Source organism: Phasianus colchicus, chromosome 8 (assembly GCF_987193195.1).
Source record: "Phasianus colchicus chromosome 8, bPhaCol1.hap1.1, whole genome shotgun sequence".
NCBI classification, from domain to species: Eukaryota; Metazoa; Chordata; class Aves; order Galliformes; family Phasianidae; genus Phasianus; species Phasianus colchicus.
Genome location: NC_143443.1, coordinates 34,857,950 through 34,882,417, shown reverse-complemented (window position 1 = coordinate 34,882,417; position 24,468 = coordinate 34,857,950). Strand labels below are relative to the sequence as shown.

The following is a 24,468-nucleotide window of genomic DNA, read 5'->3' as shown; positions in this document are numbered from 1 at the left end:
AGTTAGCTGTTGCTGCAGGATTCTCATTTTGGCCACTCAAAGCAAGAGAAGTCCTGCTCTGCTCTCCATCCACTGACACACTTATCACTAACGCTTCACTACTGTGCCATTTAAAACCACAGATGGACTTGTTTTGGATCAGGCACCTGTTATCCATGCAAGGCTGCAGCAGTGCATGAGCCACACTCCCCAGCAGCACAGAAATCAAGGCTTTGACCACATGGCTGGAGTTGTTCTCAAGCACATCTCATAAGGATTTCTCACCCTCCCCTGAGCCAGGAGGGAGCTCAGGCAGCTGTGCCCTGCAGTCAGCATCCTGCAGTGAGCTCCTTCCCACCACCGAGAGGCAGCCTGTGCCCACACATCGCAGGCACCAGCAGCTCTGCAGCTCCTCCTACAAGCAATCCCAACCAGAATTACAGCTATGGGACAGCATAGATGTACTTTGTATCAATTCTTAACTCACACAGCTACAGGGGTGGACCAATACCACACAGCAGCAAAAGACCTATGCAGAAACACTGCTGCTTCCAAAACCATTCAAACAGCACAGGGTAAAATTCAGTCCTAAGAAACACCAAAGTGATAATTTAGCTTTTGCCAAGTTAAAATGCAAGTAGTCCCAATTACAAACAACACCATCTATTCAAAATATTGCTAGCTACCAAAGTTCAGGCCCACAATTTAGCACTGTGAGAAGGAAACAGTTGCTGCACACAAAATGTTAACCCCAGGTCTCTGAAGCAGCACAGCAGTTTCACTTCAAGAATAGACAATTTGGGTAAACAAAGTGCAGTACAGGAGTATATGGAATACAAAAACACGTTCAGAAAAACAGCTGGTGGTCCTTCACACTTGTATTAACCTGTGAAGACACTACGAACCTTCAGCAGTTAGATTCCACTAGGACTAATCTGGAAGGGAAAGGGTTTGTTTGGTTGTTGTTTTTACAAAAAGGGTACTACAGAAGGATCAACATTTTGGATTTAGTCTTGCTTTAGTTGGTCCAGAAGCACCAAGTATACAGGTGTTTCTCAGCAAGCACAACCAGCACAAAAAACAGTGAGGAACAGGCTTATAACAACGCCTCTCTACTCAAAGCTCACACCCAAAGGGGTTCAGGCACACCCCTGCTCACCAGCATTTCATTGCTTGGTTTTATAATCGGAGCTTAGCTTGCTCTTCTTCACATTCCAGAGCTCTCAAAGAATGTCTTTACTGTGCATAGCCAATGCACTCAGAACAGCTCACTTCAGTATTTCACAGCTAGAAGTCGGCAGCAGCTGATATTGCTGTCACACAGAGCAGTCTGCATGTAGCTAACTAGAAATATGTCATTATTTCACAGACAAAACCATCCTTTGAAACAAACAGCTCAATAGTCTCAGTACAGAGGCTAGGATCTCAGACTGAAAGCAAAAGGTGTTTCCCTTGAAGAGAAATACCCTCCATCAGTAGCGCAATGAGGAATGTTGTATTTTGATTTTTGATGCTGCTGTGCTTTATTTTTCCAAAGGTAGACTTGAAAGCACACTCATGCTGGAGCTGGTGAAGGTCAACGCAGCGTATGAGCTCTTTATATTTGTTACAGATACTGAAAGAAAGATTAACAACAAATCTAAACCTCTGAGTACCAAAGGATTTATGTGCTAACACAATCAATTAAACTGCAGCAGTTGTAGCACAGAAAGCAAGCCTCTGAACAGATGTAACACTGACAATACACTGGAAGACTGGCCTAACCATAGGTTTATTGGCTCACTTCCACTGAAATTTAATCATGTCCAAAAGCTATGTTAAAATTGGTCTAATATCTGCGATTAACAATTCCTGTACCTGCTTAGATAATGAAGATGCATGTATGCAGCTGAAACCCATTAATAACAACATCCTAATGATGCACTGGATTAAAGCTTCAACAGCATTTTTCTCACTCACTAGACATGAAAACAATTATTAGCAGGGACAGAAATTTATTAAGTTCCATACCAGAGGCACTCCCATTAATATTTTCCTAATGACAGATGCAACTTAGCCCTATATAATAGTGCAATAGACAATGCCGTCATTACTCAATTCTTAAACATCTAGATGCAACGAATACATTAGGAAGTGTAATAAAAACCCCAAACTCCTCTAGCATTATATTTTAATTGAATTTGAAGATCTTGACATGTTTCTATCTTCAGTGGAAACATACTTTCACATGTAGCAGGGTCTTGTGAAATACACAGAGTACGTAAGAAGCCTTTATTTACTTCTGATTGGTTCCACAGGGTTAAGTCATATATTGCTCCAATATAATCTATCAATGAGTAATTGTTCAAAGTACTTCAGTTCCCACTGCTGACCTCGGACATTAATTTTCTCCCTTCAGAATAGGCAACAACTCGCCATTTTCTTTTAGTTCCTGTAAAGAAATACACCCAACAATTAGTCACTACGTACATTTTGTGATCACACTAACACCATTTCAATAGGAACAGTTTACAGATCAATTCAGTGAGTATTAAGGGGATGAAGCAGATGACCCACTAGAGGTCCCTCTAGACCAAGACTCTTCGTAATGTTGTCTTTAAATTCTATTTTGTACCTACCAAGTCAAAGAGGAAACTTATTTAGGGAGAAGATAAGTCCTCAAAATAATTGTTATCCACTTTACCAGGTAAATCCTCTAGTATTTGCCTCCCCAGACAGATCTAAGCATACAAAGAATTTTACATCCAAAACACTTCCCACAAAATGAAAAAACTACCACCATGCACGGACAGACCTTGTTACAGAGTGTGCTAGTAACTAACAAGACAGAGAGAAGTTTGTGAGTCATAACTAAGAGGTACTTGCCCATATTATCTGTGTGGTTTAATTCAAGTTCTAAGGCTAACTTATCAGGAAAAAAACATGAAATGGTTTTAAAATAACACATACTGTGGAGTATATATTCTTCTCCTAAATCTCAAGAGAAACAGCTCTATCTCAGTTTTATTCCATATTATGCTATATAATAGAATGCATTTTCAAGGGCTGACAACATTCATCTACCCATACAATTTACTGTGAACCAGCAATGCAAACAGACAACTTAAATTTAAATGCCAGTGAAACTAGAATTCTGCAGCATCTCTGCAATGCCCAAGACTATACTTACTGATCACTGAAATCACCCACACACTTGTTAAATAAATAAAATTAAAGTAATCTATATAATTTAAGTAATACCAGTATTTTTAGAACTAAATGAGATTTATTGATTGTATCTTCCCAAGAGTTGCAGTGTCTGAGGAATTGGCTATAAAACATTCAGACAAGAATGGGCTCAAGAGTATTTGGGGTTTAGAACACTGTGGCTGCTGTTACAAAAATCAAAAACCACAGTAACAGATGCAGATCTATTTTTGTTGCTTCAGGCTCTGTTCAAACAGCTACAATAAACTTTACTTTTTTCTAGGAATGAGACTGTTTGCTCGGAAAAAATGTCTCACCCACCTTATTTGAGAAAAGCAATGTCAGAAGTAAAACAAAGAAGAGAACCCTGTAAAAATACACCTACAGGGTAAAAATGGTCTTTACAGTAACAGTAATTGACTGCTGTCAAGAAAATACATTTCACTGCTAAATCTTGGCATATGAGAATGCTAGAGATTTAGAGCTCCTTTCAAGCATATGTTGAGCTAATGGAAGTCACAGTAAAAGCAACCAAGCCATTCAGTTCCAAGATCATGGGCCACTATGCAGGAATTTCCGTATGTTATGGGCAGAAAACATTTTTACAGTGTTAAACAAGCGGTAAATTTACATCTCAAGGTTCTCCCATTCTTACCTTAACAATATCCAAGCCTCCAACAAGTTCACCTTTCACGTATAGCTGAGGATACGTTGGCCAATTTGAATAGGTTTTTAATCCTTGCCGCACCTAAGAAAAATAACTTTAAATGTGAACTTCAACTTCAGTGAAAGTAACAATGAATTCCACAGTGATGGAAATAATTACCTCTTCATCCTCCAGTATGTCAAATGTCTCATAATCAACACTAGAAAGAAGAAAAAAAAAAAGAGTCTGTAAAAGGAAGGAAGAGAGTCAGCTCCTTAGGCATGAAGAACTAACAAAGTCTAGTTGCATGGCCAGCTTCTCAGTGCACAGATAACAGCATAATGTGCCACAAAATTAAGCTGTGTGGTTGATGCTCTAATTGATCAAGTGTGTTCAAAGTGATTCTGTTCAGCATTAGCTTAAAAAAGACATACTTTGGAAGTTTTTACTGAGGAGTCATCCAACTATGGTTACTTCATGTATTACTTGCAAAAGAAAAGTCAGTGTAAATCTGAGTTCTGGCTGATTTGTACTCTGAGGTGTCATTCTTCAATAACTGGGAAGTATGCAGAATCATGCTGGTGGATAGGGTCAATGACAAGGAGTAGTAATTTGAATAACTACAACTTATTTCCATGCTGTGCATTGATATATACAGTTTTCTAGTTGTCTGTTATCTAAAAAAGAAAAGGAAAACCTCATTCTAACACCTAGTTATCATGACAACTGTTCAACCTCAAACTAGCAGTGCACCCAAAATGTGAGTTTATTCAAAGAAAGATCATACTCATCTCTCACTACAGAAGGAACTGCTTTGAAGAAGAAAACTGAGACTATGTGAGGGGCTCCAAGATTAAGAAAACTGATCATGAGGGATTTCTAAGAGGAGCTGCTTAACAGAATGGATGGATTTCTTTAATGTCAACAGCAAAAAAAAATAAAATTATCCACTGTTGCAATAATCTGAACAAGATAATCACTACAAAGTAGTGCTGAAGCAGAATAATATCTGACCACATTTGACACTGTATCAAATGAAAGTAGTAGGGATTTATACTATGGGTTTTACACAGGGATACTTAGATACTTCTGAACAAAACAACAACATCCTAGGAAGGTTTCCACTAATGTTTTTCCCCTTAAAACAGAACTAGCTTCCTAAATTAATTCAAAATTTACATACCCAGTATTGTTTATGATTTCTATAATTTGCTTGCTGAATCCACATTTTGCAGACTAGAAGGCAAAAAAACACATTAAAACATTTCTGCTATATTTGATCCTCCAAATTCCAGCTCAAATTACACTACTATAAATTTGTTGCCAACGAAACCTTACTTCATAAGCAGTACCACTGATCCCTCAGATTAGTGCCATCCAGTCTGACCTGCTGGCCATGCTTCTTTGTATGCAGCCCAGGTCACAGTTGGCGTTAGGGCTGTGAGGGCACACTGCTGGCTCGTGTCCAGGCACCATCCAACAGCACCCCCAGGTCCTTTTTGGCAGGGCTGTGCTCTATCCTTACATTGCCCAGCTTCTATTGATAGTGGGATTGCTGTGACACATCTGCAAGACCCCACACTTAGGTCATGAAATTCTCCTGGACACACACTGCACAGCCTAAGTTTCTCTGGATGGCATCACCACCACTGCTTCAGTGAGTCAGCATAACCTACAGGGTTCCAGTGGCTATGAAACTGCTTAGAAAAACACTCTCACAAGTATATTTTCTAAATAGATCTAGAAGGTTTCGGGAGCAAATGTGAAAATAAAACGGAAAGACAAATCACAGGAATAAAATCAGTCCCCCATCTTTATCACTTCTAAATAAAATACCTGTATACAACCAGTAACTATAATTATTGCTTAGACTACACAGCGTACATTCCAATACTCCAACGAAAAGTTTAAGCTAGGTCCCAGTAAGTCATTTTGACAGGAAGAACTGCAGCATCTTCCTGTTCAATAGGGAACAATTTATCCCATGGTTATTTTGTTTGAGCATGCAACACAAAGAAACAGACTGAGCTTTCAGTTGACAGTCATTTGCTACTACTTTAAACCTAATTGTTCACAGTTATCTTTCTTTGATCACTACCTTTACTTCATTGAGAAAGGTAATTAATCTCAGCTCAAAGTCACCAGGCATACATTATTCCACGTGTGTTAGGAGTGATTATTTATAGTATGTGGCATTATATTTTAGTCTCAAAAAACATCTGGCAGCTTTTTTTTTTTCAAATGCAGTTATGAAAGCATCATAAAAATCAGAGAAATTGAAAAAGATAGGGCATCCAATCCAATTAGGTCAAGAGAGGGAAATTCCTAAGAACATCTAGTCAAAACTGAAGTGTCAAGTAACAGTAAAAGTGTATGCTCCAAGTAGGACAGATATTAGCCACAGCATTCTGAACATCAGAAGAAAATCCATTATCTGTGAACACAATCAATAAGCCCAGACCAAAACGACACACACACTTCTTCCATTCATTCCTGTGTTGCAGATCAATTGACAGATGTCACTGTAATCAGGGAATTTCATGCCTAGTCTGTACAAATACAATCAGCATTTCAGCAATAAATATTTCAATCTGATAAAACACAGACTGCTCTTCTATTTCGTACAGAAGCACCAAATAAAAAGAAGACAAATAACTTCCCAGAACCACTGATTTTTATTAAGCAAGGGAAAGAAGGTAACTTGCTGCTTAAGTGTTGCAAAATACTTTTGTAATCTTACCTGTTTGTTTCCCTTCATAAAAAGCATTACAGGAGCTTTGTTTATCAAGCTTTTAAGCCTACAGGAAGGAGGGAACAGGACAACAAAATAGCTCAGTTATTATCCAGGTGGAAAGAAAGCAACTTACAGCTTTACCAAACACATTGAAAGCAGTGCTCTGAACACTTCCATTTATATTGTTTACAGTAACTTTAGTCAATAAGACTGAACAATCCTGTTACTTTTAGGCAATAATTTACATTTTAGATTGCTCTTTAGGTATTAAGTAACAAAATTAGGAAAAACATTCTTTTAGGATACTCCTAACACAGTATCTTTATTTTGTAATCTATTTACTTGCATATACTGAATGCAATATAATGCTTCTTATTCTCCACGTAAGACAGTCTTCTGTGGAGTAAGAGCCTTACAGACAGTGTGTATGTCACACCATCACCAAAGACAAACCACTACTGAAATTCAGGGATGGGTTCATTTTGCCCCATTGTGCCTTGGCTGCTTCTGGTTCACCCACATTAGACAGTCTCAGTCTTTCCTTCTCCTTTTAGGAAATGTGCTCTGTGACAGTTGATGGGAAATGCTAGCTAAGCCTCCTGTCCTGCTGTTTTCTGCTAACAGCATATTATCCTCTATAGTACACATGGCAGGTGGTTATTTTCTCTAAAATGTCACTTTGCACTGCTCATGCAAAATGATCCCAGACCACAGAATCCAGGATCTCCCCAAAATAAAAGAAAATCTAGTTCTGTTGGGGACCTACAGCATGTTTGCATACAAAGCTAAAACCAACAACTTTGCCATCCAAATTGCTTCTAGCACAAAGAACAGCAAGTATACTAACTGCTAGAGCAACTTCCCCTAGCAACACATCTTCTCAGAGAAAGCAAGCTGACTTCTAGAGTCCATTTTCCAGGCTGATTTCAAAAGAAGATGAGTTCACTAATGGGCAGAGATCGAGCACTCAGTAAAGGAATATAATTGAGTATTAAATAGATTTTACTACCAGTTTCCTTTGTTTTATTAAGTCTTAGTGTTTGACCAGGTAGCTCACAGGGTTTTTTCTTAAGAGCGACTGATAGCATGAATGTAGTCTGAAAGAGATGTAAAGTGTCCCAAAATTAAGTATGATGTTAGCTACAAAGAATAATAAATGCATGTCACAGTACTGATCTCCCCAGTTATCACACAAAAACACTGCTCAGAAAAACACTGCATGATACCCTGCTAAAAAAATACCTACTAAATGATGAAGAACAAACCAGGAAATGAGGATCAGATGCAACTCGTGGTACTTTTTTAGCCAGGTTGCCTTCAGGTCATTTCTACATCAACATTTGATAAAATTGAGAAAGACTTCACACAGCTGTTCAAAAGCTGATGCTGCTCCTTTGCAGAGATATTTGCTATACCAGTGACACTGATACATTAAAACACATGAGATAAGTGCAAGAAACTGCAAATTAGCTTATTTGCCTCAAGACTAAGCAAAGCAGAAATCAGGTATGAAACTGATGAAGTTGCAAGCTATCCAAGTTTGCAGAAAGAATAAAGAGACTAGAGGAAGTTTCTTAGAATCAATTTTTTAAAAATAGCACTGAAACAATGCAACTTCTAGTTATAATGTTATCCCAAGCTGCAAAAGGTAAGTATTTTGGTCTCAGTGAGGCAATCTACAAATTACCTACTAGAGCAACAACATGTGAACCTCTACCACATTTCAATTGAAAAGGGAATTCAAAAACTATACAAATGTCCAAGAGCACTTTATTCATGCAACAAAATGGTTTGCATTAAATTAGTTCTCTACTGGGATGAGAGGGAGAGAGGAGCAGAAGCAGTCTTATCTGGTGGTTTGCAAAGCTCGCTCTTATCATCTTCAGACAACAAGTGGGAAATCTATGCTTACATATTTGCCTTCAAGGCACAGGCTGTCCTCCTGGTAAATCACCCTCGGTTTGCATGTCTTAACAGCACTATCCACACAAACTAGAAAAAAGCCACACATCCTAGCATCTTCTCCAACACAAGGACCCTCAGATGTCTGGAGCTGCACTGCCTGGGGCATGTCAGAATTTCAAACAGGTGCAAACCTTCAAATGGGAAGGTTAAAGGAGGACAAATTGGTTTTCCAGGTATTACATGTGATTCAGGATGCTGCATTTCCTACTGATGTAGCATATGTTCATGTGACCAAGGTGAGAGAAAACATGAACTGAAGGACATGAGCAATCAAGAAAAATGAGGCAAGAAACCTGAGGTTTTTTGCTAACATCAACATCACGAAGTTTATGGCAAATAAAGATAGCCTAGATAATTACGAAAACCCATTTCTGAGCACACTAATAATCTTTATAGAATAAATTCTTATATCTACTATCATAAAATAGTACAAATATAATTGCAAGCAAAGTCTATAAGAACGGCACAGCTTCAACACTTTTATATAGAAATGATGCTTACTACACAGAAAATAGAAAATATTAAACAACTTGTAGACAGCAGAAATGCTGTAATTAGAAGAAAACTTTGGGTTCCTGAGCAGTTTGACCTAATGGAAGGCGTCCCTGTCAACATTAAGGAGCTTGGAACTAGATGGCCTTTAAAGATGATCTTTAGTCTTCCAAATTCAAACTATTCTAAGATTCTATGATTATCATCTGATAAAAATCAAAAAAGCACCAATTTGTATAGGATGTATATAAAGTGTTCACCTGTAAAATTGAGAAGAGAGGGCACTACAAAAATTGATCCCCTGAAAATAATCACATAATACATCATACCTGTCCTCTAACTTCTGTGCCTTGGGACAGACTGTGTCCAGTTCTCCAGAAGCCTCAAGTTCCTATGGAGACAGGGGAGGAGGAAAACCAGATGTAAAACCAAAAGAACCCAAAACCATATGCTTCTCACAATTACCAGAACTAGAAATTTCTCAGTTTCTAACCTTGATAATATCAAGTCCACCTATTAGCTCTCCAGCTACATACAACTGTGGATAAGTTGGCCAATTAGAGTATGTTTTCAGCCCCTGACGAACTTCTTCATCAGAAAAAATATCAAAACTGCTAAATGAAATACCATGTTTGTTCAGTATCTCCACCATCTGTTTGCTGAAACCTGCAAAAAAGAGGAATTATACAGAATTTTAAGCACGGTACTCCCATATCCATACTAAACTTTATTCAATAAAAATACACAGTTCTCTATTAATAACCTCAGATGTTACAAAGGAAGAAAAAGCATATTTACTACTGGGATTACAAAGCCTAAGCACATGGACAGCTTGCTAAGTCAGGAACTTCACTACATGCAGAGCCACCCAATAACTTCATATACGTGCCTGTTGTTCCCACATACAACTAAAGCAATATTAAACAGATTCCCTTATTCTGCCTCCTCCAGCCCTTCTCCCTTCAGCTCCCAAAGAAAAGCTGCTCAATTACTAGAAGAGCACCTTCAGCAGCCTTCATTTTATCCCTCTGCTTGCTCATCATTTTCTTTAACTGCTGTTTCTTCCTCCAGTTACTTATCTTCTACACCAGAAGGAGATAAAGTTGACAAACCAAGCAGGAATCAGGATTCAAACCTGCTTCTATTTCACTAATTTAACTTGGAAACTTGGCTAGTACAAAGTCTGGGCTTTTATTTTGCTTTTAATAGTTTTGCTTTGAGAGTATATCCTTTCCTACTTCACAATAACAGGCACATTCCTTCTGGTCTTTTTAAAGCCTACATTCATGAGCACACTATATTATTTTATTATCCCTGTGACACGTGTATAATGTGCTTTATTTTCTTCTCAGGACATGAAGCCATGCTCTGATAGCACCTTTTCAGAAGAACATTAAGCATTGGCCATTACAATACAAACATTCAGATATTACAAATATTTGCAGCCAGCCAGAGAGGAAAAAAGATCTCTCCCTTCTGTACCTAACAATATTTTTCCTAAGAAAATCGCTTTATATGTAGAAAATCACATGCATGACAGTTCTGGCATTCGAAAACTCATCCAAATCTTCTTAAACTTGAAGAAAATCAACATAAGAATTCATTTTCCAAATAATTCTCTTATTAAAATGAAACACTAAATTGATGTTTTTAAAAGATTCTTTTTAAAGCTGCCCTCCATTAAAATTCTTCAAAGTTATCTTAAAACAAAACAGAGTCGCACTACCCAGGCTGTATCCTTCACAGGTCCATTGTTTACAGGCTAATTTGAAAAAAAAAACACCTTAGAATTGGATGCTCAAAGCCATCATCATCCACTTAACACTTCCACTATACAGTGCACAGGTTGCTCTGCAGAAGACATCAGCCCAGCAGAGGTTTCCCCCATCCCTGGAGGCATTCAAGGCCAGGCTGGATGTGGCTCTGGGCAGCCTGGTCTGCTGGTTGGCGACCTGCACATAGCAGGGGGTTGGAACTGGATGAGCACTGTGGGCCTTTGCAACCCAGGCCATTCTGTGGTTCTGTGATTCATTCTATACTATGGATATTTACTCCATAAAGAAAATGAATGAGAAGACAACTGCAGTAATTACAGCACAAGGATGCCCAGCATTTGATCGTTAGGACTGATGATCAAAACTCCATTCACAACCCCACTTTTTCCTCTGTTTGCCCTGCTATGAAAACTGCTAAATACAGAACACCAACACTGAAATGCTCTGCAGCTCTGCTTCCTAACACATGGTCTTTATCCTAAATATTCCAACATCTCTTGCAGTTGCTCCCATGCTCATCCCTTCTGACACACATCTTCCTACGTAACTTGAAGGGCTTGCTAAAGTGATCCATGAGAATTTGCCCATAAAACAATATGATGATAATGTATGCTTTATATCTTTGCCAACTCATTCTGCTTCAAAGTCAAATGCCCTTGCAATTCCACCAATTCCCTAAAACAACTCCAACAAATGCTGTGCAGACAAATGAAAACCTCTACACAAGTGTTAAATAAAAGACAATGCTTAAAGGCTTTAATAAAGGAAAAAAAGAAATAAAGCAGCTTTAAATGGGAAAAAAAGAATCAGAGGGCCATACAAAAGTAACCTTTGATTTCAGCTCACACGACCACCTATTAGTTTTTGAAATATGGATTTTTTACTATAGCTTTCTGCAGTTTTCACCATCTAGAATTTATTGAGATATGAAATAGCAGTGTTTATATGTATGGCATCTAAGTTGCTTTTCTTTCTACAACCGAAGTGTTAAGTTCATGTACAGCCTGAAGTAAAACACAGATTCTGATTTTTTTTTTCCCATCCATCTGGGAGTTCATTAGTAAACAGCTAAAGGCCGACTGCTGATGGTTATTCCATCACCAATGCATTAACTCATTTCTACTGTAAGAGACGGGGCGGGGGGGAGCTTTATTTTAGCTGTAGGCAATTACATGCAAACGAGAAAGATTGATTGGTTGTGTTTCATTTTGAAGGGTTATGGTAGCAGCCTGGAAGTGTTATGCTTGGGGACAAAGTGTCAGAACAGCTTCAGTTTCATAACAAAAGATTGAGGCTGAATTTTTGAAGAAATACAACACGAGCATCGCGAGTAATAATTAAACTGCAAACAAAACACTTTAAGCAATTATCTGGAAAAATCACAAGTGCCACTCCAGCTACTGCAGTGATAAAAACAGCCTAAATAAACGACTTCATCAATGAAGCAAACAAATACTTCCACAGGCCAGAAGAATCTGATGAAACAACACAACGTACATGGCAATCACACACAGCTGCCAATAAGCACTCAGCCTTGCTTTACACTATGCTTAGCTGGCTTTTCCAGTGAGGAAATCACAAACTACAGAAGACCTCAAAATCCACTGATGGATAGGGATCCCAACTGCTCACCAACTGCATGAAAGACATCTGGTCTATTCTTTGTATCAAATTGATTTACATCGCAAAAGTCTTCTTTCAACAGGCACAGCTTCTTTTATTCAATTATACTTATATTATTCCTACTGCTGTTACAGCAGATCTATATTATCTTTGACAAAGCGTTACATTATCTCACCTTGAAAGAGGCTTTGTCTACTGCAGGATGTGAAAGCCAACTTACTGACATCTCCCAGTTACTGCCAGGAGCTATCAAAGCAGTCTAAAGCAAGTATAATATTTAATTACAGAATTAAGAGCTGTAAATTCAGATTATTTTCTATTGCACTACGTTTTAATACATACATTTATTTAGGCAAGGACCTCCCATGCATTTTTCAGGTTTGAAGAAATACCTACTTTATCATGGTAATACAAGGCAAGTGAGCCTGCGTTATGCCCTTAATCTGCTTTCTATAGTGGGTTTATGCCAAAGTAGCAATCCTTTGCTTTGATGTCTAGAAATGCCTTTTTGGTTTGTGCTTCCATGGTTTTTTTTATTTAGTCTTACAACTCTCCCACCAACAACTTTATCACACAAAAATCCACAAAGGGCCTTCTTTCTCCCTGTCCTAAAGATCTGCCTGGCATTCTGCTCACTGCCCTCTGGAAAACCAGCTCTTCATCCAACAACACCAGCACAGCAGGTCCATTTGTAGCACTGCTACATCTGCATCCAACACAGCTAAATCCAAAGCACACATCTGAATAACCGAGACTGCAGGAACCCCTGATGTACACACAAATATATGGAGCTCATCAGAGCAGTACCCTATTGCACAGTTATTATAGGATATACCAGTAGTTGCATTTCACAGGTCTACTTCAAAATAAGCCAAAATTCCAATTCCTAAAGAAAACAATCTACAATTCCTATGACCACATCAACTTGCAAGCACCTGTAGTTACACAGCACAAAACTACAGATACATAGATGTAACTTCATCAGCTCACACACACAACTCCTAGAATCCCACATACACAACAGCACAATGAACACAGAAGCTCTGAAATCTGGAATGATTCCTCAAACTATTCCTGCTGAAGTGATATTGGCAGTCGTTAATGAAGCGAAAAGAAACAATGGGCTTGAAATTTGAAAGGGATAAAGAGGAAAAACAGACTGTGCAAATACTAATATAGTATTAGTCTGATGCAGGATGGGATGCCTCTTTATGTGCAGGACACGTGCACTTGTCCCTCTACAACTTTCTTACAGCAACAAATGGTAAAGTGGCATGCAAACATTTAACAGCAGCTGGAATGCTGTGTAGGCACTGAGTGCAGAGGCAGTAAGAAAAGAGGCACACAAGCCATACAAGTTCTGGGCTGAGCTGCCAGGCTCTTCTGGCCCTGCCCAGCAGCACCCATCTGCAGCACACAGCCCAGACTGACGCACACCTGACATGTCACAACTTCTCTTTCAAATATCATCTCCTGACTTTTACATACAAGTTTTCCTTCTCAAAAAAGGCACCAGGCACTGTACTAAACTCCCTCCAATTACCAGCATTTGACAGGCAGACAGTTCTCCTGCCCAACGCATACAGTGTCAGCTTCTCCCTGTAATTCCATCCCAATAGGCCCAAGCAGTAGATTCACTGTCACTGCCACTCTGCTCAGCTCCCTCGTCTGTCAAGCACAGGTCGTGACCTAAAGCTACCTGAACTTAATGAAAAGACTCTTATTTACTCTACGGACCCAATCCTCAATTTCAATAAGCAGTGCTACAGACACATCTCCTGAAATACAAATAGCTATCCTGTAACATCCTGCCTGCACAGATACAATGCAAAATAGCAGAAGCTGTTTTGCAAATCACATAGCACAGGTCTGTATTATCTTCACCAAATCATTGTGCTCCAATTTGCATCTTGCCACATTTAAGTAAACAGACAGTATATGCGAAGTTGGTTTCTTTTAGGTACTTGCATAGAATTGTACAGTTTTCCTATTCAGTTTCTGGACATAGTCCAGTGGAACATGCAAGAAATGCTACTGAGGCATATCTGCATTTGAAACTTGTTAGCTAAATCTAATACTTAAACCGTTATGAAATCTTCCATGTGTGGAGGACAAGCAGCATTAGCACAGCACAAGGATGTTTGGCAGCTGAGAGCACATCCCTAACTCACCACACCATGTCACCAGCTCAGATCAATTTGTGGACTCCCGATTGGATAGAAGCACTGATGTGCCTCTGGGCAGCACGTGTTGAACCCTTACCAATCACAACAGGGGTGGAGAGTTTCATGTAACAATTTAAGCAGTTCCCTCTTTATTGGTTCTGTAAATATTTGCTCATTGCCAGCAGCTCAGCCTGTAAGGAGTTACTGTTTCTAGTTCTTTTCTGATTTTCCTGTTACACTTGTAAATTCCTTCACCTTTTTGGCCTTGCAATATAGTTAGCACAACTTGCCTTACAGGAGGCATGCACACATAGCAAAGGAATCTAATCTTAGACATCTCAGCATCAGCTGCTTCACAAAAGGAACTGCAGACATTGCAATATTTAATCTCTAGACCAATATGGTGAGAGAATGGAGACAAGTCAATGCAAGCTTCCCCCCTCAGTTGTTCTAACCTTTTGGTTTTATAATTTTATATTATAATTAAAACATATTGCCACCATCCCCTGAATAAGACAGTCTCAGTCTTCAAACTTCAAGTAAACATCTGGGGGATAAATTATGAGGAATGGTTATTATACTGCATTTTGCTCTTTGGCATTGTTTTTTTGTTTTGTTTTGGGGGTGCTGGATTTTTTTTTCTCCCCCAATATGGGATATAGGGGTTATGGAGCATGAAAACAACAGCACAGAAACTAAAAGTTGAAAATACACTCCACTAAGGTATGAAAGAAAAACACTGGTGGGTTAGAATCTGACTGACAACTGAAAACAAACTGAAGCTATCCTGAGACTTGCCCCCAGAAGGCAGGCCAGGCAAAGCATCAGTACTGCGCGGAAACTTCTTGAGCCCACCTGAGTAGAAAGATAGCAGCTTCACAGCACTTAACCTTGCTTTTTAATATTCGTTTATCTGCTTTCCTACAGATCAACACTTTAAGTCAGCTGGGAATCAAGTGCTCTTAATTCTTGCTCACTATTCATAGAACTTGAGTAAAAGCCTTTCCACTGTAGCATAGTCATGCTACTGTCTTTCAGTTTTAACAACTAGTGTAGCTTTGGTTTCTTTATCCAAAATGGCAACAGTGATTCTGTTAGTTAATTCTTGTTATTCCCCGAATTGAATCATACCCTTCAAACTATTTGACATTGTAACAGGTGAAATGATACACAAAATACATAGTGACCGAACATGAGGAATATTTAAGGATAGCATTGCACATGTGCTTCAGACAATACCGAATCTTTGTGATGCCATTTCCAAAACTAAAGCAAACACACAGCAATTCTTTAGCTGTAGATAAGCAAGGACCTCTATTAATGCTTCTAAGTATGCAAGATACCATTGGGATATAACTCCCAACTCTTAAAAGTAGCCCAAAAACAGCACTGCCACATTGAACACGAACTTCAGAAAATCCTTACCACAGCGAGGTTCTTTTGGAGACCCTTTCATAAACAGCATGCAAGGGGCAGCATTGATGAGTTTCTTTAGACGAACATTAAGATCTTCTTTTGCACTGTCATTAGAGCCAGCAGGAACAGAAGTGCTGGACGCGTGGCGCTGGACTTTTTTGGTCAGCTCTGGGGCATGAGCACCATCTAATCTGTCAACTTTCTGGGAGTTCTAAGGAAGCCAAAATACAGGCTTATGTTAAAGGATTACATTCAGAATGTGTACTGTCTCAAAAAATAGTAAAAGCACCACATAAAAAACAGGTCTTTGGATTAGTGCATTGATCTTGTAGCCAGTCTTTAGTTGCTGCATACTCAAGACCCATACCGTTCTGTTAGCTAGCTACCCTTAATGCTAGCAAAGCTTACTATTAAAAGAATGGTAGAGGAAGTATTAAGAATTTTATCATCACAGGTAAATGCACCCCATAGAGACTTGTCATTTCTACCAAAAGACTGTTGAGTTTTTCTTTTTTTCTTTTATGTAGCACTACAGCTAGAGAACATTACTAAAAAAGTCTGACAGCTAACATATAAACTTGTTAAGAACTCCAAAGCAATTAAGAAATCCCTGAAAAATTGCACATAAAAATGCACACAGAAATGATTCTTAGATTCCTCTGGATAGGTTAGATCAGACACAAATGTTTCTTCACTGAGTTTTCACCAAGTTTCTGCTCTCCTAGCAGCATAAAAAAATATACATATTAAAAGCTCATTTTCTTTTAAACCTATCTTCTTTTACCTTAAAGAATAAAAACGTTGGAACAGAACTAATTTCGTATTTTTCAGACACTTCAGGCACAGCTTCAGCTTCCAGCTGGAAAACAGCAACAAAGAGAAAGAAAAAAATAGTTTTATTTTCATAATCTTCTTTCAAGTTTGATTGTGGATGTCAAACCTGTCTAAGATGTTCTTAGAGACGTTTTATACATTTAAAAAGGAATCTGACGCAGAAGTTTGTGACATATTTGCATTTAAATGAGACTCACTGGCGTGTCATCCACTGAGCCTACAGTGTCAAAACAGGTTCAGAGGTTTTTATTTTGTTGCACATTTCAAAAGATGCCCGGAGGCTGTGAGGAAAATTTTTGGTGCACTGGTGACCTAGTAAATTTTCAATCATATGCAGCTACTACTATATTGAAATCCATAAATCATTGACCCCAGTTATGTCATGATTACAGTGCTTATTTTCTGCCCACAGCAATTCTTGCTGTTTGCTCTATTGACTAATTTCAAGGGGCAGTACATCACGAATGACTTTTGCAGCCTTCTGCAAATTACGAAGCAAAAAGGAGTGTTTCTTCAATAAGCTACTGATGCCTACTAAATTTTATTTTTAACTCCTACAACACTACTGAGCACTGAGTGCAAAGCTTGTTTAAATTATTGGTTCTAATTTTATTCAGCCTTCAGAGACATGCCTTAAAATTATACAAGGTAGTAATTCACTATAAAAACATACCTGTTCATTGACTTAAATTGATGATTTGCTACGCATGGGCTAAAAGCTTACTGGAGTGACAAGTTACTGCACAGGACTGCGCAAGACATTTGCTCTACAGCAACTGCAGAGTTAATGCTAAAGAAAAAAACAAGTCTTAATAGATATGTTTCAAGGAGAAACCTGTCCTGATCCAGCACCTAGAAGAAAGTGTTCTTCCACAATCCATACAGTGACAATTCAGGAACGAGCACTGCAAGCTACTGAACAGCTCACAACTGCCCACACATCTGCCCTCACCGAGCTGTGTTAGGGTGAGAACTGTCAGTAATTTCAACTGAAGGAAGCAAACCTTTCAGTGTTTGAGCATTACAACATGTTTTGATTCACTCTAGCTGAGCAGGCACTTAAGGAACTTCCTCAATACAGACACAACTCAATGGAGTATCTCAGAACTGTAAACTGAAAATTGTAAATAGATTCTAATTAGTTGTTGTCTTTTAAGCAGCAAATGATTAAATGTCATTTCCATAACAGTGATTTTCTTTTTCAGTAAAGTTGCCTACTTACCTAGCTACTTGTTTTCCACTCTCCTGGGGTCATACACACAGAGATCATACTTCAATAACTTGCTCATCTTGGTATCTCTTCTCAAAAGACATTTTCTAACTGTTTCTCAATACAAAACAACTTAACCAAGGCAAGGAGCTTAGAACTAGGATATGCAGCAACTAAACTGAGGAATTACATTTGAAAGTATCCATACGAATTCTAGATCTATATGGCTAACTATTATCACGAGAACAAACAAAATCTGTAGTATGTTTCAAAAGGGCACTGTTTCTAAATTAACCTGAAATCCACAGAAAAAATAATCACACTAAAAAATATGGCTGTACACAGAAGGACTGAGATGCTGCAGGCACAAGTTTAAAAACTTATTTGTTAGACAAGTAGCTAATGGAAGACTTTTTTTTTCCTTTAAGTACTAAGATAAATGAAGGTGCTGTCTATGGAGTATCAAGTTTGGAAAGAAGAACTCAAAACTTTTATCCGACACATTTTTTGATGCATCTTTTTCATATATTCAACTCTGTCTTCAAACAAGTCAAAGCAGATCTTCAAAGCCAGCTGCACTCACACTCTGCGACATGCCATTCACACATCAAACAGCAGCTCTCCTCTGTTCCCAACACCCTCAGCTGCCCGGCCTTGAGGACTTACCTGCACAAACGTAACCTGCGTGTGTTCCTTCGCTAGAGTGGCCATAACCTCATTCATCTGCACACACTGGGGAGCCCATGGTGCCCAGAAGTGGACAACTACAAGTGCTCTATTAAAAGAAAAAAAAAAAAAGGTAACAGCATTTACTTTTAAATAACAATTATGCACTACAGAGGTTTTATTAGTCACAGACACACCTACACAAACCCACATCTTCCTGGGAAGAAAACTGAGTAATTGAAACTAGGAACATTTTTCTATGACTTACAGAAAGAATAACTTCACTGCTTTTTCAGGAAATAGATCAACACCCAACACTTCTGTTAAGGCAAGGCAGTAGAAAGAAAAATGTCATAGAGTCACAGAATGGCCTGGGTTGAAAAGGACCACAGCGATCATCTAGTTTCAACTCCCTGCTATGTGCAGGGTTGCCAACTAGTCATGTACTTTGATAGTAAAGAATCATGCTATAGGAATGTCAGACAGGAAAAAGAATGAGCAGAAAGACTGGAGATGGGGTGAAGCTACACGAAGCTGCTCCTGAAACACATGAAGACCGAACACTCAATCTATCCTGGAGCTGCAACTGCCCCACACCTCCAGCCAGCCATGTCACCCCTCTACCCTGCACATCATCCCTCAGCCCTGAGCCCCAGCTCAGCAGTTTCACCATAGCCTTCTCCTCGCAGTGCCACTGCCGTGCTGCCTCTCCACATTCCCACCAGAGAAAAATGACTACTTTTATTCAAGTCAAATGGGACTTTGCTAAAAATGCTGTATTCTTATGCTGAAATGCCATTTATTGCTTCAACTTCTTATTCCTCTTCAAGGTTTCCTTGAATCCCAGAATCCTTAGAGTTGGAGTAGACCTCTGAGGGCCATCCAGTCCAACTCCCCTGCAGTGAACCAGGACACCAAGGCCTGATCCAGCCTGACCTTGAAAGTCTCCAGAGATGGAGCATCCACCACATCCCTAGGCAGCCTGTTCCAGTGCCGCACCGCCCTCACAGTAATAGATTTTCCCCTTATATCTAACCTAAATCTCCCCTCTTTGAGCTTGAAGCCATTTCCCCTTGTTCTATCACCACAGACCTTGCTCAAGAGTCTGTCCTCTTCTTTCCCGTAGCATCCCTTTAGATACTGACAGGCCAGTCTCAGGTCACTTGGACGCCTTCTCCTCCCCAGTCTGCACAGCCCCAGCTCTCAGCCTGTCCTCACAGGAGAGATATTCTATCCCCTGGTTCATTTCTGTGGCCCTCCTCTGGACGTGCTCCTACAGCTCCATGTCACTCCTGTACTGAGAACTCCACATGTGGACACAGTGCTCCAGGTGAGGACCCAACAGCACAGAACAGACAAGCAAGTCCACCTCCCTGACCTGCTGACCACTCTTCTTTTGATGCAGCCCAGGACACAATTGGCTTCCTGGGCTGTGACGGCACAGGAGTGGCTCACGTGCAGCTTCCCATCCACTCTTTGGTATCAATCAAGCACAGCATTTAAAGGTTAGTCAGGTGTGTGAACACAGATCCCATCAAATCAGGTACCACGTGCCACTACTTCTCATGAGCTTAACCCAACAGGCTCTGATGACTGAGACAAGATATTTGCATTTCATTTTCAATACTGTTGGTTTCAACTCTGTTGCCCTAAGTCAAATACCCCAGATAACAGGAGATAAAGAATACAAAGATGTACTATTTTTAATATACCTGGATACAAGAATCATCAAATTGATGCCCTAGAAGCCACTTAGTATCTTTCTCCACCAAATAACAGAAGCTCACTCTAAATTTCCATAGTCTTGCATGCAGCACAACATTGGTACAGGGACAGAAGACACATTACCTGAGCACATACTCTGAATACACAGCTAAGAGCAACTCAGATGCAGAACCACTGACATCAAAAACCTGATTTTCCAAAGCAATTCTAGGAAACCTTGGTAGCAATACAACACGATATATAATGGGATATATTCTACCAGCCCTTCAAGCTAAAAGGCAAGCTTGGGAGCAGCTGGGCTGCCTGCCACAGCTATCAGCTCCTCCAGCATCTTTGTGCCACTCCATGACTGAGCACAGCTTGGGCATTTCACTTTCCACAACCAATACCAGCACTGAAATCCCAGTAAAGGCTTGTTTTAATGACTAACTCTTTACTTATAAATGGGATTTGACAGAGGTTTCTTCTCTAAAAACATCAGATCACGTGTCACTGCTCAAAGGTAATTCTGAAACTCATTAATTCTGAAACTCTGTTTCAGCATGCAGACTTGTAATGCTCTTTTGGATGGAGTCTGTCTAGAGAGCAAAAACAGCAGCAGGGAACAGCAAGAGGATAGCACAGGCAGCTCATGCAGCAGTTCTCCCTCCTCAGAGCAGAGTTCTTCCAAAACCTCTACAACTGTCAGCTCCTGTGGCCACACTTTGGTGAGAATTGAGCCAATGGAGCCTAACACTGCACAGCACATGCTGCAATCACCTTTTTTTTTGTTGTTGCTGATAAATTCACTCTGTATTTAATTACGCTGCCCTCTCAGTACCAGGACATTATAAACAAAGCTTAAAAAAAAAAAATGTAAAAGTAATTAAAAATAGTAAGCAAGGAAGAAATTCAAGACTTAATGAAAAGAAATACATCAGTAGTTCCAAACAAAGCATTTCCTAGGTCCAACCAGGACATTCCTTAAGAAATTACCATGACCAAGAAAAAGAGGATGGTAACAAACAGTGATAGCTTCTTCAAAAGCTTCTCTTCCTGTATCACTTCTTTCTTACTTTAAGAAACTTTTGCTTTCCTGCTTCATTATTTAAGTGAATATTTTAAAATATAGTGAAATGATAAAAATCATTTATTTTCAATTTCATTTTGATAGTCTGAACATAGAAAGTATATTAATATATAACTTCTAATGTCATCCAGAAATGATACGATTAAAAAAATAATTTCTGTGATTGATCACCAAGTCCAACCATCACATCACCAAGTCCAACATAAGCACATTACATTCTTAACAAAAGTTTAGGTTTGTGGTTTCTTAGCTGTAACAAAAAAAAGAAAAGCCAAATATTTCAAGCCAAGCAGAGTAAGATAACTGTCGGTACTATCAGCTCAGTGAAGAGCCAAAAAAACTATATGTCAAATAATTCAAACTATTAAAGAGGAAACTGACCTAAGTTCCAGGGATGTAAGAAATGACAGAACTACTGGTGTTTTGTTTGTTGTTTGCTGCTGAGAATAACTTCAAAGTATTGAATTTGCTCCTGAAAATATTTTCATTTCAGGTTGTGTAACACATAGCAGCATGTGTGTGTGAGAGAGTAGAATTCCCTTCCTCATCCCCACTCAGCCACTCCACTGAAGGGTAATTCCAGAAAGAATTGGAAGTTGCTCATCAAGTTTCAAAGACTCTCCTTTCTTCCTCCAATAATCACAGAATGGCCTGGGCTCCAAAGGACCACAATGATCACCTCGTTTCAACCCCCTGCTGTGTTCAGGGTCACCAATCACCAGACCAGGCTGCCCAAAGCCACATCCAGCCCAGCCTTGAATGCCTCCAGAAATGGGGCATCCACAACCTCCTTGGGCAACCTGTTCCAGTGCCTCACCAACCTCTGTGTGAAAAACTTCCTCCTAAAATCATCAAAGCTTCTTAACGTTTCTTTAAGCTATCATTAAGAACCTGAGGCTGGTAATTTCATTATCCTACACCAGCAATTTCTTCAGTTTTCTCTCCTTCCATGTTTAAAGGCTGCCGATAATTCAGCAGCTAAATGGCATAGGAATGCTATTGACACAGCAACTTCTTTTAACACACCACACCAAATCCACTTGGATACAGACAAGCAATGAATTAAAGATGTTACAACAGCCACCACACCTCTGCCTCCACAGAACAAGTGAAACACATCACCAAACCTGTCCTTCAGGAAGGCTCCCAAAGCCCTGTTCATCTTTGCCACTATCAGACAGCAGCTGCAACAGCCAAAGCCAACACACTGTACTGAAGTACCAGCACCTAAGCCTTCCAACTCAAAACTGCCACTGAATGGTTTGATTTGAAAGGGACCTCCAAAGGCCATCTGGTCTCATCCCCTGCAATGCACAGGGACACCCACAGCTCCATCAGAGCTCCACATGTGGACACAGTGCTCCAGGTGAGGACCCAACAGCACAGAACAGACAAGCAAGTCCACCTCCCTAACCTGCTGACCACTCTTCTTTTGATGCAGCCCAGGACACAATTGGCTTCCTGGGCTGTGACGGCACAGGAGTGGCTCACGTGCAGCTTCCCATCCACTCTTTGGTATCAATCAAGCACAGCATTTAAAGGTTAGTCAGGTGTGAGAACACAGATCCCATCAAATCAGGTACCACGTGCCACTACTTCTCATGAGCTTAACCCAACAGGCTCTGATGACTGAGACAAGATATTTGCATTTCATTTTCAACACTGTTGGTTTCAACTCTGTTGCCTAAGTCAAATACCCCAGATAACAGGAGATAAAGAATACAAAGATGTACTATTTTTAATCTATCTGGATACAAGAATCATCAAATTGATGCCCTAGAAGCCACTTAGTATCTTTCTCCACCAAATAACGGAAGCTCACTCTAAATTTCCATAGTCTTGCATGCAGCACAACATTGGTACAGGGACAGAAGCCACATTACCTGAGCACATACTCTGAATACACAGCTAAGAGCCACTCAGATGCAGAACCACTGACATCAAAAACCTGATTTTCCAAAGCAATTCTAGGAAACCTTGGTAGCAATACAACACGATATATAATGGGATATATTCTACCAGCCCTGCAAGTTGAAAGGCAAGCTTGGGAGCAGCTGGGCTGCCTGCCACAGCTACCAGGTCCTCCAGCACCTTTGTGCCACTCCATGACTGAGCACAGCTTGTGCATTTCACCTCCCACAAGCGAGGCTTTTTCTTCACGCCCAGCCTAAACATCCCCCCTTACATTTTAAACCATTTCCCCATGCCCTACCGCAGCAGACCCCGATGAATTGCCTGTCCCCTCCTTTCTCACAGCCCCCATCCAGACACACACCACTCCATTTAGGAAGGACGGCTCACACAGCACCCTGCCAGCACGCCCAGCCCGAGGCCTATTGAGGCCTCACGTCTCTCCCCCCCCACCCCGAGGCCGAACCTCAGCGCCCGCCGCTCCACCCACCCTATCCGCCGAGCTTCCCGCTCCCTCAGCCCGCAGGACGCCACCCCGCAACCCAGCCGGGCCTCACCGCTCCTTCTGCTGCAGCAGCCGCTGGAATTGCTCCGCGGACCCCGCCGTCGCCACCTCCCCCGCCGCCATGGCCGCGCCGCAGGAAGGAGGAGCGGCGCCGGGTCACGTGGGAGGGACGGCCGTGCAGGCGCAGACGGGGCCGCGCCGCTCGCGCAGGTGCTGCCCACCCCTCTGCGCATGCGCCGCGAGGCTGAGGAGGCGGTGGCGGGAATGGCGGCCGTCAGTCAGAGCCGTCAGTCAGAGCCGCGGGGCGGAGCTGCGCGCTGCGCCTCTCTGAGAGGTTTTAAAGGCAAAGCTGCGCTTTCAGCCAGCGGTGTGTCTAAGTACGGAAATGACCGACGTCTATAAATGGTTCTCGCTTATGAAGCGGTTCTGAGGTTAAGGCCACTGAAAAATCTCATATCCCTTTATCCTGATGCCGTTAAAAGGATGCTCGCAAAGCTTCCCGTACTCTGCTCACCGTGCGTTGCCAGAAAGAAATGGATAAGAAATGTGGTTCTTCAAAATGAACGC

At 40.4% G+C, this 24,468-nt stretch overlaps 1 protein-coding gene across 2 annotated transcripts; it reads right to left on the bottom strand.

The window, feature by feature from the left end:
- Window positions 1-2,132: 2,132 nt before the first annotated feature.
- Window positions 2,133-24,149, bottom strand: GLRX3 (glutaredoxin 3). Of its 2 annotated transcripts, none has more exons than XM_090145677.1 (11): window positions 23,887-24,149; window positions 18,692-18,800; window positions 16,766-16,840; window positions 15,991-16,192; window positions 9,496-9,668; window positions 9,332-9,393; window positions 6,552-6,609; window positions 4,995-5,047; window positions 3,992-4,031; window positions 3,821-3,913; window positions 2,133-2,410 (listed from the first exon to the last, which is right to left on the bottom strand). In XM_090145677.1, exons 1-11 carry the CDS (start codon window positions 24,132-24,134, stop codon window positions 2,360-2,362), a joined length of 1,164 nt encoding a protein of 387 aa, XP_090001803.1. In that variant the 5' UTR covers window positions 24,135-24,149; the 3' UTR covers window positions 2,133-2,359. The 2 variants fall into 2 exon arrangements, with proteins under 2 accessions (XP_090001803.1, XP_031453160.2); XM_031597300.2 differs by having other exon boundaries at window positions 23,954-24,112.
- Between the last annotated feature and the right edge of the window lie 319 nt (window positions 24,150-24,468).

Coding starts and splice junctions, on each gene's coding strand:
- GLRX3 (XM_090145677.1), bottom strand. CDS start 24,134: ATGCGCAGAGGGGTGGGCAGCACCTGCGCGAGCGGCGCGGCCCCGTCT. Junction 9,394..9,495: donor GTGGACTTGATATTATCAAG/GTTAGAAACTGA, acceptor CTGTCTCCATAG/GAACTTGAGGCTTCTGGAGA. Junction 5,048..6,551: donor TTATGAAGGGAAACAAACAG/GTAAGATTACAA, acceptor TTTGCCTTCTAG/TCTGCAAAATGTGGATTCAG.